Source organism: Delphinapterus leucas, chromosome 10 (genome assembly GCF_059928025.1).
Source record: "Delphinapterus leucas isolate spDelLeu-1000000601 "Yukka" chromosome 10, BTC_Dleu_Yukka2, whole genome shotgun sequence".
In the NCBI taxonomy this organism is placed as follows: domain Eukaryota; kingdom Metazoa; phylum Chordata; class Mammalia; order Artiodactyla; family Monodontidae; genus Delphinapterus; species Delphinapterus leucas.
Genome location: NC_143138.1, coordinates 99,305,751 through 99,318,601, shown reverse-complemented (window position 1 = coordinate 99,318,601; position 12,851 = coordinate 99,305,751). Strand labels below are relative to the sequence as shown.

The 12,851-nt window shown below is 47.4% G+C and overlaps 1 protein-coding gene across 13 annotated transcripts in view; it reads left to right on the top strand.

Moving 5' to 3' along the window:
* VGLL4 (vestigial like family member 4) overlaps nt 1-12,851 on the top strand; it is a 165,657-nt gene that overhangs the window by 115,146 nt on the left and 37,660 nt on the right. For 8 of the 13 annotated variants that reach the window (XM_089919724.1, XM_089919723.1, XM_089919721.1 and 5 more), the window contains 2 exons: nt 1,891-2,080; nt 11,696-11,791. The exons of 1 other annotated variant lie outside the window; for it this stretch is intronic. In XM_089919724.1, the coding sequence (XP_089775850.1) occupies nt 2,055-2,080; nt 11,696-11,791 (122 nt within the window). In that variant the 5' untranslated portion in view covers nt 1,891-2,054. The remainder of the gene's footprint in view (nt 1-1,890; nt 2,081-11,695; nt 11,792-12,851) is intronic. 4 more of the 13 variants (XM_022562834.3, XM_089919719.1, XM_022562839.3 and 1 more) reach the window with 1 other exon arrangement.

Below are 12,851 nucleotides of genomic sequence, written 5' to 3'. Positions count from 1 at the left end.
CGTTGATGTGGTGGCGATTTTCCATGGCAACTGGCATTGCCATACATCTGGCATCTGATGAAATGGCTCCCAAAGCCCGGGGGTCCTCACAGAGTACTCCTCATCCCACTTGCGCTGCCAGGGACGTGGAGAGACACTGGGTGGAGGGTGCGCTGGCGCTGTGCCTTGCGGATGAGGCTTGATTTGCAGTGGTTGGGTTTCTCAGGGTATCACCAGGGCTCCTCCAGAAGTTAACCGGGTTACTGATGCTCTGTGGAGAAGGAGAGAATGAGGAGTGGCAGCTTTCGAAAGGATATTTTCTAATTTATTAAGGTACAGATATTAGCACTGCTGTTTGTTTGTTTAAACCAAAAATGACTTAATACGAGGTAGAGGTCAACCAAAATCCTACTGAGTTTCTGAGTGTAGCAGGCCAGCATAGGGCTTGTGTTTTAGGTATTTCATTTAAAATGGAAAGTTCCAGTTTGCTTTGGGGCCAGAATCCTTAAAAGAAATCCTGACTGGAGGTGTATTATGGGTGACTGTATATTTGCTAGTTTATATCTTGCTGACTAAATTGGCAAAATTTTTATTTTTCCTGGTAAACATTAAGAAGGCATTTTTCCCTCCTTTCCCTAACAAAATCGCATTTGTCATATGTGTGTGAAGCAAACGGCTGTTAAAACTGTCCACGCATTCTGTGACGATACGAAAATTAGTGGTGGCAAACAAAGATTTCCTTTCTTAGGTACCACAGGCCTCAGATGAAGTCGACTTTATCCTAATGTGACTCTCAAATGGTGACCAAGTGGAAACAAAATTGGTCAGGCCTTAGAGGCCAATATGAAAAGCACAACAAACAGGTTATTATTTGTGAAAATTTTAGGTACTCAGCCCCCCATGACTTAGGAAGCTTGATGTTTTCTCTTAAAGTAACTATTACTCTTGCTTATAAATTTTAGAAAGTATATAACCATTCTTGTAATGAAAGGTTATGCTTATTTTAATTCATAACAAGGCACAAAGTTATCTCTTCGCACGAAGCCTTTCTAAAACGGGAATGGAAGACAGCAAGATGTCGAATCAGATCAAAATGTGAACTCTGATCATGAGTGTCTGACTTTGAAAATATTTTGAGAACAGCACATGTGCATTAAGCTGGTGACAGATTATCCACAGAAACTTAGTGCTGATAATAATCATATTTTTAACATGCCATTTTTAGTGTACCGTAAGAAAAAAATACGTATTTCCCATTAAACAACGTATTTTTGTTTGTTTTAACGTTGGGGGGCAAACGTGAACTATTAACCCATAAATTTTCCTCATTGTTAAAAAAAATAACACACCAAAGACACAATAAAAGTGTAACACGCAAGAAAAGTGAGTTTAGTGGTTTAATGAACCCACGGTTAGGTCATCATACTCTTACAGGTACGTAGTTGAATACCCCCAAATCAAAAGACCTCTGTTGTCTTCAGTTAACTTTTGAGATGGTTTATGGTGGATACTCTCTCTGTCCCCAGTTACTTTATTGCAACTTTTTATTTTAAAGCCCTAAAAAGTTACTGAAGAAATGGTAGGTATGTGACGTGATGGATGTGTTAGCTCTGGTGGTAACGTTTTGCAATGTATAAGTGTATCAAATCAACACGTCGTTCACCTTAAACTGACACAATGATATATGTCAGTGATATCTCAATAACGCTGGGGCAGAAAAGAGTGGCTGTGCTGGGAAACCATGTTTATGTAGAAGGGCTCACGCTTGGCAGCTCCCCGGGGCCCGGGCGCGTTTTGAGAATGGCAGCCCATCCCGTTGCCAGAAACTTTCCCCCGGGAGTCCTTTTGTGAGGGGCCGGGATGGGGGCGTGTCTCCTGCTTGGTGACACGTGTCTCTCTCTCTCTGCTCAGGTGAAGCTGCCCTCAGGGGGGAGCCCCGGCTGCAGACCCTGCCCGTGGCCTCGGCCCTCACTAGTCACCGCACGGGGCCCCCGCCCATCAGTCCCAGCAAGAGGAAGTTCACCGTGGAGCCCGGCGACGACGAGCTGGACTGTGAAAGTGACCATGCTTCCAAGATGAGTCGCATCTTCGCCCCCCACCTGTAAGTGCCCCCCCTGAAGCGGGTCCTGGGCCACGGTTCTCTTGCCACTCTGTGCCGCTGACTCGGAAGGGGAGAGGTGCCCGCTACTCCCCTGCCAGGAGCGGGCACTAAACCGGTGTTAATAGCTCCAGGAGAGGTGACCTCTCATCTCCTTCCGATGCATGTGTGCGGCCATTCGAGTGTGTTCCCCAGAGGAGCTACCTTTCCCTAGAGCGGCTTGGGGACGTTGTCTGGAAGCCTTGGCTTCTCTTGCCTGGTCACTGCCACCTGCTTGCGCAGGGGGCCGGTCCCCACCGAGTGTCCTTAGGGGCCGGGGCAGTGGCCGAAGGGGCGAGCGCCGGGCCACCACTGTGAAATGCTGGCTCAGGAGCCCCAGTTGTGCACCCTGAGAGCTAGGTGTGCAGCCGCAGCTGTGTGTCCCACGGTGGGGAGGGCGCTTTTCGTGCTGGGGACGCGCGCGGCTGAGGGAGCTTCCTCCCGCGCGCAGAGGAGCCGTGCCCGGGCGGCGGCCCTGCCCCTCCGTCCCCGCCCGCGCCTGCGGCCTCCGCGCGTGTTGCTTCAACTCCCTGCGCCTCAGTGTCCCCCTTTGCTGAGACGAAAGTTCTGTGACCCGATGCGGCATCACCACGTTTGTATTTGGAAACCGGCGCGCTGTATCTGGGCTCCCTCGTTGTGTTTCTCACACGCACGCCTCGCGGAGGGAGCGGATGCTTCTTCGGAGGTCTGGCGGCCTCGGGGACCCCCAGGCAGCTGCGTGGGGAGGCTGGCCTGGCGGTTGGGCGGCCGGTGGGTAGTCTGGGGTCTTGGCAGAGGGCGGAGGCCGCCCTGACGGCTGGAAGTAGCGCGCTGTCTGTCTGGGTAAAAGGCGCTGCTCCTGTCTCCTCCCCACACGTGACTTAATGTGTAGTGATTACTCAGGATGCTCGGCCATCCCCAGTTCTTCCGAGGATGCTGCCGTTCCTGGCAGGAACGTGGACCTCATATTCCAGGCTCCTCACTGGAGGCGGGGACCTAGCACGGTTCGAGGGGGCCGATCGCGCCAGCAGCCCTCGGCATTGCCGGCATTCCAGCGCGCTGGCCTGTGTGTGTAGTCATAAGACATACTGACAGCGGTATTTCTCTATCCTCAGTAAATCACTGTAGTGTTAGTCAGAGGCTGAGCCTGCAGTCTGGAGCCCTGGAATTTGCTACGATCAGGAATCCAGCAACAAGGCTCTGCAAAACAATGACCTCTCGCAAAGAGGGAGAGGCTCATAATTTAGACCCTGGGCGTCCAACTGTTTGGAGTTCATTCTTATGTTACTAGGAATCTCTTCCTCTCTCCAAACCCAAATAAGAGACATTTGGTCCTTTTTTTTTTTTTTTCCTTTTCTCTCTCTCTCTCTCTTTTTTTTAAACGAAGAAAGGGGGAGGTGGCTCTGAGATAGTAGGTTTTGTGATCAAGCTTGCCTTAGTTTCAATCCCAATTCTGCCACTCACCATCTTTGTGGCCTTGGACAATCACTTAATTTATCTGGGCCCGATATCCTTCTCTGTAAAGTGGCGATGCTGACAGTTCATGTGTGGAGCTATTGTGAGCAGTAGAGTGAAAATATGCGAGGAGTTGGGCCCAGTGCAATACTCAGTTGATGACAGTTACTGCTTTTATTATTAATAAGTCCGTTATTCAGATACTGGTAATGATAGGGAATGAGAGCACTGTTACGGTGAATGTAATGTGTGAAAGTCGTAGCGTCGGGGTTAACATCCCAGCTTCCTTATCTTTCAACGGGAGTCATCGTGGGTCCTTCCTCAAAGGATGATGGTAAGCGCTCAGTGCAGTGCCTGGCAGGTGATAAGCAGAGCTTTCGTCATTATTAGTTAGAACGTCGAAGCATTTAGGGAGTGATTTTGTAACTCCTTGGGTGGTTACAAATGTGACCTCGATGCACAGATCTGTGATGACACTGTAAATAATTTAAAATGTGAGTAATAGAATTGCAGAGCTCACGTGCAACTCACAATGGATGTCATCATGCACAGGTTTAGAAAACCAGAAACGGCAGCACCCCCTGGGCCAACTCCCTGGACTCAGGAAAGGTGGGCAGTGTCACTTGTTCGCCGCAGGTTAATTCCTCATCTCAGTAACGTTACTGATGTCTCCACATGTGTTTTCTAAGCGCTGAATGACCAGTTTCACAGGCACGTTTAAAAGATGCTGCACCTCTTACTTCTTCATGGGTTAGGGTACTTAAGTGCATTGTCTGATCTGATGAAATGTTTCCTATTTGCACGATGGTGTGTCCCCTCCTTTTTATTTAAGATATCCAAGAAACTTCCTATACTAAGTTACAGATTCATATGAAGAGGGTCTCAGAGATGCATGCTTTGGCTGCATTTCACTATAACCATCATACTGAGATATTTTCCAGTAGAGAGATGGAGAGATTGAGCCAGGGTAGGAAGCTACAGAGTATGACCAACTTTCATTTGATTTGATTCGGGGAGGAGGGGGAGAGGGAAGAGGTTTGCCTAGTGATTTCTCCAGAACTTGGAAACTGAGGATTCCTGGGTCATTTGAACTCTTTATTTTCTTACTGAAAGGGTGACCCTGAGAAATTTTTTGTTCCCTAAGTGTTAAGAACCTGAATGTCTTATTTGGGAGTTGAAAAGTACTCTTATCTGCCATAGAAATAAAGTAGATCAAGGTATGAGGCAAGGGGTAGAGTGGGGTTCGTCTTGTGGAAATGTCAGTAAGTAATTTTTTCTACGACCTTGTTATTCAAGTGTGATCTGGTGAGGAAGAGATCTCCCTTCCCCCGTCTATCATCCGTATGGACTCAGGGATTCCTGTTTTGTTTGGTGAGTTGAGCTGTCCCTGATGTGGCAGATAAGAGCCCCTTCAACTGACTCATCTGTCCTTCTTTTTTTTTTTTTTTGGCGGTGCACGGGCCTCTCACTGTTGTGGCCTCTCCCGTTGCAGAGCACAGGCTCCGGACGCACAGGCTCAGCGGCCATGGCTCATGCGCCCAGCCGCTCCGCGGCATGTGGGATCTTCCCGGACAGGGGCACGAACCTGCGTCCCCTGCATCGGCAGGTGGACTCTCAACCACTGCGCCACCTGGGAAGCCCTTATGTGTCCTTCTTACATGCCTTCCGCCCCCCCCCACCCCTTTTTTGAGCACTTTCTTATTGTCTGGCAGACCAGATGTTCATCTTGTAACTTACCTGCTTCAGCCATGGAGTCGGCCGTTTCTCCTGGGGACCCTAATTCCTTTCAGTGGGGAGTAGTATTTAGAAGCCAAGATCTGGGTGCTAAGTGTAACTGTGCTGTCATTGCCTCTAGACTTGAGTTGTCTAATACAGTAGACACAGTTGCATGTGGCAGATCACACTTAACATTAAATAAAGTTTAAAAAATCATTTCCTCAGCTGCAGTAGCCACATTTCCAGCGCAGTAGCCACATGTGGCTAGTGGCTAGCACGTTGGACAGAACACACATAGAACATTTCTACCATCACAGAAAGTTCTGCTGAACAGCATGGTTTCTAGACTCTGTGGAAAGAGCCAGGGAATCATGAGTTCATTTTAATACTCCAGTTATAATCCAACCCCACGGAGTTCTTCCTCACCCTCCCCTATTCCATATTTGTAGCTCCCTGATTCCAACAACTTCAGCCCATTTACTTAGTGTTCAGTCCTACAGCACACTTAAAAGAGTTTCAGAATTGCTATGCCTGTACCACTCTGAAAAACAAACCTGCTAAAAAGAGTTCAAGATTTGTTGGTGTTTTTTTCCCCCTGGTGCTGAGGGTATTATAGTAGCCTCTTTTGAAGTACCAACTTCAAAAGTTACCTCCCCTCCCCACTTCAGTGTTGTGTTAATTACAATCTATAATTAATTTCTGTTGGCACTCAGTCGGAGATTTTTTCCCATCCTTGTTGATTTCATTTTTTCCCATCCTTGTTGATTTCATTTTTTCAATATGTAAACTATTAACGTGCTTCTGAAAGTCAAGACTGTGTAATCATATTGCCGTTTAAGTAAGTGAAGTCATTATGCTGTACACCTTAAACCTACATGGTGCTATCTGTCAATTATGTCTTAATGAGACTGAAAGAAAAACAAAAAGTCAAAACTCTATTTAAAAGTACTAGAGGAGGGCTTCCCTGGTGGCGCAGTGGTTGAGAGTCTGCCTGCCGATGCAGGGGACACGGGTTCGTGCCCCGGTCCGTGAAAGATCCTACATGCTGCGGAGTGGCTGGGCCCATGAGCCATGGCCGCTGAGCCTTTGCGTCCGGAGCCTGTGTTCCGCAATGGGAGAGGCCGCGACAGTGAGAGGCCTGCGTACTGCAAAAAACAAAAACAAAACAAACAAACAAAAAGTCCTAGAGGAGCATTATTCCCTTCCCTGTCCCGTTCACTGCTATTGTTCGCTAACCCTGAAGGTGATTACCCTTCTTGTGTGTCTTTCTGTTAAAGTAAGCAGATACATGAATATTTTCTCATTCCCTTTCTTTCTTACACACAAGGTGCCATACTTTGTATACTCACTTGAGCTCAGGTGTTTTCAGTCAACCATGTATTGTGGAAATCGCTTCATGCCAGTTTCTCATCCTTGTTTGCAACTGCATAGTACTCCATTGCATGCATATGCCATGGTGGGTTCAGCTAATCCCCTTTGGACATTTAGATAATATTTTATAATAATAATGCTGCAGTGGACAATCTTGTGCATTTGTAATATCTTGTGTATTTGTAATACAGTTAAGACTCTTGAAGGCTAACGATTGATGCCGTGTAACAACATGCTGAATTCATACTGGTTTTGAGACTTAGTCTAGGCTGCTTGGCTCGTAGAACCTGGTGAGAGTTCTGTGCTGAAGAGTATGGTCTAAGATGGATTTCAGTTTTCACCTCTGTGTGTGAGTGATGGATATGTAGCTGAACTGTTCACTCAGTTACCTGTGAGAGGAAGGGAATGTATATTGAGTGCTTACTCTATACTGGCCCTATGCCAGACACTTTAAGTGTGTTATCTCATTTAACCCTTACAATAAATGTGCCCCTTTAAGATTGTGTGTGTGTGTGCGTGTATTACAGAAGCAGAAATTGAGAGCATAACGTGTGCAAAGTGATGGAGCTGGGATTAACCTTGCTGTGTGCGACACCGCAACCAATCATCGTGATTCTGTCACAGCTGTATCTCACCTGAGACAGGATGACATGCATCTTAAAGATGGACGTCACATATTTAGGGTGACATTTGACCATTCTAGTGTCTGGCACATGGCAGGTGCTAAATAATTTCTGTGTTGAATTGAAAATTAGACCCACTGTCCAGAGAACGTGCTCTTTGAGCTCATTTCCCGATTGGAAGAGGCATCCTCTCTTTGACCAGTGCTATATAAATGTGCAAAACAGTTGCCCCTGGCCTCAGAACAGGGCAAAACCCAGAAGCTCACACTGAGATCAAAGCCATGGTCACTGGCCTTGTGCTGTAACGGCCGTGCTCGCCCCAGACGGCGTTAACAATCCAAGCTGAAAGAGGCAGGGCCCAGCGAAAGAAAACATGACCCCTTCTCCCTGGTGCTGTTCCTTTGAAATCCTTTCCTGGTGTGAAATATGTCCCCTTATGTTGTCTTTGCTTCTGTGGCCATGCCTTTGAAGTTTTCCTCAAGTCTGATGGAGCCGATTCTGGTGTATCCTTGGGTACGTTCTCCAGGCTCAGGTCCTCTGTTCCCTTTGCTCCTCCCCTTTCTCTTCCTCCTTTCTCCTTTGCTTTCTTCTTCCCTTAACCTCCTATTCTTATTTTTATTTTATTTTTTTTCTCCCTTGGTCTCAGTCACTTCCCTCTTGACCCCATAAGAGTGAACAGAAAAAGAGGGAAAAACAGACTCAAAACCAGTAATTCTTGCAGCTTGACAGAAGGTTGGAGGAAGCCTTTGAAATCACGTTCTGGGTGTGATTTAGAAACTCGGTTTAAAAAGACAAAACAGAACCTTACTGATTACTGACTAGAATGGACATTTTTTTCCCCCAGAGGGATTATTGATTGTGTAGATGGTACCTCAGGTGTTCAGGAGTATCTAGTCTGTAAAGTATAAGCATAATCGTTGGCAGCACCATCATGCTCTGTTTGGTGATTCTCCATTTCTTGTGTCTCTTTAGTACCTTTAGTAGGGATGTGTATGAACGTGCTTTACCAGGGGACTGTTAGTCCACAGACTTCATGAAAGTAGAGCAAGCTATTCCTCATTTCAGTTTAAAACCAGACCCAGAGGGAATGTAAATTGGTGCAGCCACTATGGAAAACAGTATGGAGGTTCCTTAAAAAGCTAAAGCTAGAGCTAGCATATGACCCAGCAATCACTCCTGGGCATATATCCGGAAAAGATGAAATCTCCAGTTCGAAAAGACACATGCACCCCTATGTTCATAGCAGCACCATTTACAATAGCCAAGACATGGAAGCAACCTAAGTGTCCATCAACAGAGGAGTGGATAAAGAAGATGTGCTACGTATATACCATTGAATATTACTCAGCCATAAAAAAGAATGAAATATTGCCATTGGCAGCAACATGGATGGACCTAGAGATTATCATACTAAATGAAGTAAGTTGGACAGAGAAAGACAAATATTATATGAGAGCACTTACATGTGGAATCTAAAAACAATACAAATGAACTTAGTTATAAAACAGAAACAGACTCACAGACATAGAAAACAAACTTCTGGTTACCAAAGGGGAAAGGTGCGGGGAGAGCGATAAGCTAGGAGTACGGGATTAACAGATACTATATGCAAAATAGATAGACAACAAGGATTTACTGTAGAGCCCAGGGAACTATATTCAGTATCTTGTAATAACCTATAATGGAAAAGAATCTGAGAAAGATTATTTACATATTTGTGTGTGTATATAGATAGATTTATCTCTGTCTATCTAAAACCTAGTCGCTTTGTTGTACACCTGAAACTAACACAATATTGTAAATCAACTATAGTTTAAATTTTAAAAAAAAACCAGCTAGGCCCAGAGGAAATTGAAAAGTTGGGGTTATTTCAGTACCTTGACCTAACAGCAGCTGAGACTTTAAAAGGTGAACAGTGATGTGTTTTTATTAGGTAAACAGTGATACGTATTTATAGGCAGAGCATGAGCCTTAGAGGGGGTCCAAATTTTCATCACTGAGAATGGTGATGGGTCAGGATTCCCAGCACCCAGAGAATCAGGAGAGCCTTTATCAGGGCTTATTCGTGACCGTGACTGTCTGTTGAGCCTGATTGTGTACCAAGCGCTGTGCCGAATGTCTCATGGGCGTGATCTCCTCGCGTCCTCTCAACCCTGTGATGTGGATGCTGTGATTATCCCTCTTTTGCAGGTGGTAAAACTGAGGCTCAGAGCGATTGGTAACTTGCTCAAGGTCACAGAGCTAGCTAGTTGGTAACGGAGCTAGGAATCAAAACCCAGCCTGGCTGTTCCTGGAGCCAGCGCTGTTGGGACCCATGTTACATTGATACTGAGGAGCGCACGCATCCAGTTGCTGTGAACTGTTTGATACGGGAGCTTAGCGCCTTGTGCTTTTGGATGATCTGCCGTGTGAGCATTCTCCACACAGCGGAACGATGCTTTGGAGATGACGGGTGGAGAGTGGTCGTTGGAGCACGCGGTGACGGGATGCAGGCGCATAAGCGTGGAAGGGCTCTGAGAGCGCTAGGCAGGTCCGTCCGCCCTGCACGGCGAGGCTTCCCTGCAGGGATGATGGGAGGAAGAGCAGCTGTTGAGCTTCCCCTGAAGAGGCTGAAAGGGCATCTCTGTGCAGGTGAGAGCCCCACGTGAACAGAGGAGGGTTTCCTTCATGCTCAGGAAAGTGCTTTTGAAATTGTGTTCTGGGGACTTCCCCGGTGGTCCAGTGGTAAAGAATCCGCCTTCCAATGCACGGGACGTGCGTTCGATCCCTGGTCGGGGAATTAGGTTCCCACATGCCGTGGGGTGGCTGGGCCCGTGTGCCACAACTGTTGAGCTCGCGTGCCTCAGTGAGAGAGCCCGCGTGCCACAACTACAGAGCCCATGCACCCTGGAGCCTGCGCGCCACAACTAGAGAGAGAAAAAATCCGCACGCCACCGCTAGAGAGAAGCCCGCACGCTGCAAGGAAAGATCCCGCGTGCGGCCACTAAGAACCAAGGCAGCCAAAAAAAAAAAAAAAAAAAAAAGAAATTGTGTTCTGGTTTAAAATCTCTGACCCAATATTAAGTTAGTGACACAGGCCAGTAGTAACGTTAGTCTAAAGATGAAGACTGGGGCATTTTAAAATTTGCTTTAAATATATGAAGACATTTCCCCCTCCGCCCCCGCCACAGATTTCATAAATCAAGGACTTTTGAAATAGAATCCCTCAGACTATGTGCTTTCTCTTTTTCTCCCACATCCTTTTTGGCATCATCTGAACTTGGGAAGTTTTAGCCCCCAAATTCTCTCCTCTTCTGCGCTTTCACACACAGTCGTGTAAGTCTTCCCACAAGTGTTCTGGGATTTAAGATATTTTATAGCCTTAATTTTAGTTATCCTAAATAACTAACTCAGAAACTGAGATATTGTTAATTTTTTTCTTTTAAATCCCCCCAACGTACAGCAAGTACGTGTATTTATTTTGAAAAGTAAATGAGAAGGGAGCCTGGGTCTTTAATGAGTGCTTCTGTGGGGACGTAGAGTGTCAGAAGGGCTTCGCGTGAGGCTGACTTTGCCCTGCACTGGAGCTAGGGCTGCCGGTCAGCCCTAACGGGGGTGGAAATGAAGCTGGTTTTTACAGCCACTCCATGCGACATTAAAGGCGCATCTGTGTGTTGCATGTGAGTGTTTTGCTAATGAAGTGTGGTACCTTTAAATAAAGGTCACGGCCCGACCTCTGTTGTGTGGGTTTCTTGTTTGTCAGGCTAGAGGCATTTTCTCATTTTCACAGTTCAGCCGAAAACAAAGACCTCCTTATCCGAGCAGGGCGCTATGCTCTTAAGAGCTGACATCAGCCTTTTCCCAGCAGGCATCATTTCTGCCTTAAGAGTCTTTGCAGAGAGCTCGGAAAGCAGAGGACCGTCCTGCTACTGGCGTTGTTCTGGCCAGATGACACACGGGATGAAGAAATGCCAAGCGTGCCAACAGTCAAGGCAGCAGAATAAAGGACCGTCATCGCGTGTCTGTTCTCATCTGCTCAGGGGACCTCTGGGCTCTTCCGTATCACAGAGCTTATAGAAGTGGGACGAGAACCTTGAAAAAGGGGGACTTCTTTACTAGAGAGGCATAAAAAAACCTTTGGGATCCATCAGAGAACTTTCATTAGCATGTGTAAAGACACTTTTTAAGACGACACACTAAGATGGAAAAAAAGAAAAAGAGTGTTTTTAGGTTGATGGATTAAGTCAAAGGCATTTGTTCAGAGGTTGAGGAAACAGCACAACATAGGGTTTGGCCGGTTCCCCCCCCCGCCCGGATTCTCCAGGCGCCTCAGCCCCTTTTAGAGCGCGGTCTGCATGAAGGTGCATCTGTGCTGGGGACACAAACGGCAGCTATATTTACACATAGAGGATTAGTCTTGCTGCTGTGTGGCCACACAGACCTCTTCTCGTTGCAGCGTGGAGCCAGCCTGTCCTGAGAGCATATCAGGTGCTGTCACTTTAGTAGATCGGACTGAGGACCAGAAGGAGGACCGCTCAGAAGTGTGCCTCGTGTGAGTGTTGGTGGTTCTTCGATTTTCCTCTCGGGTCTTGTAAACCCACGGTCTCCTGTGCTACCTGCAGCTGGCACACGGTGAGGTGGCGTCCAAGTCCCGCGTGCTGTGTTTGGTGTAAGTTTTGTTTCATGACTGCCAGTACTTTGGTCCCTTATCTTCTTTGCTAAATCTTTGGGTACACACACACACACACACACACACACACACACGCAGCACACATTCTTTCTCCCTCTCTCTCCCTCTCCCTCTGTCTCTGTCCCTCTCTCTCTCGAAATTTCTCCACAGATTGTCTCCAAAGCATAATTAAAGAGCTCAGTGTTGCAGTAAGGGTTTCGGTCTGGCAGGAGCTAGAAACCTTGGCAAACAAGGGATCTGGACTCTGGATCCGAGCCTCCACGGCCCCAGCAGAGGCCCCGTGCACCGCAGACTAGAGGGGGATGGATTTCGCTACCGTGCTGTCCTCTGACTTCTCTGCCTCCTGCCTTGCTTTCCTTGAAGAGATCTAAGAATACAACTGACAGATCCACAGAGAAACCGGATCAGGGCCAAGTGGAAGCAACAAACCAACTCCTAGTTGGCCAGGTCACTTTAGAAGCACGTCGGAGGCTGAACCCTCTTTGCTCCCCCAAACCTGTCCCTGTCGTTGAACCCGTGGAGGGAGGGTCGTGGGCTTTTCTGACTCATCGGAAGTCGTTTCCTTGTGACCACCAGGGTGACCCCTCAGGGATGCAGGGCACCGCTGCCCGTCGAGTGCCTCAGGGCCCTCTTACCTCAAGATGCTCGAAGGACAGAGAGTGTTCCCCGGCCAGAGTTTGGGAAGCGCCCAACCCGATCTCCTGAGTCTGCCTGTGTGGTTGGCGCCAGTCAGGCTCTGAGAGTCTGAGGTACAGAGATGTGGTTTAGCCCGGGGTTTCTCAAACGTTAACTCGCCGTGGGATCCTCGATTCCTTTCTCACGAGCCCTGTTAGCAATATTCTGGGGGGCATACTTGCCTAACAAAATGAGCATTTTATTTGGTTTCAAAATTCTGTGATGAACGTGCAGACTCCCAAGGCTC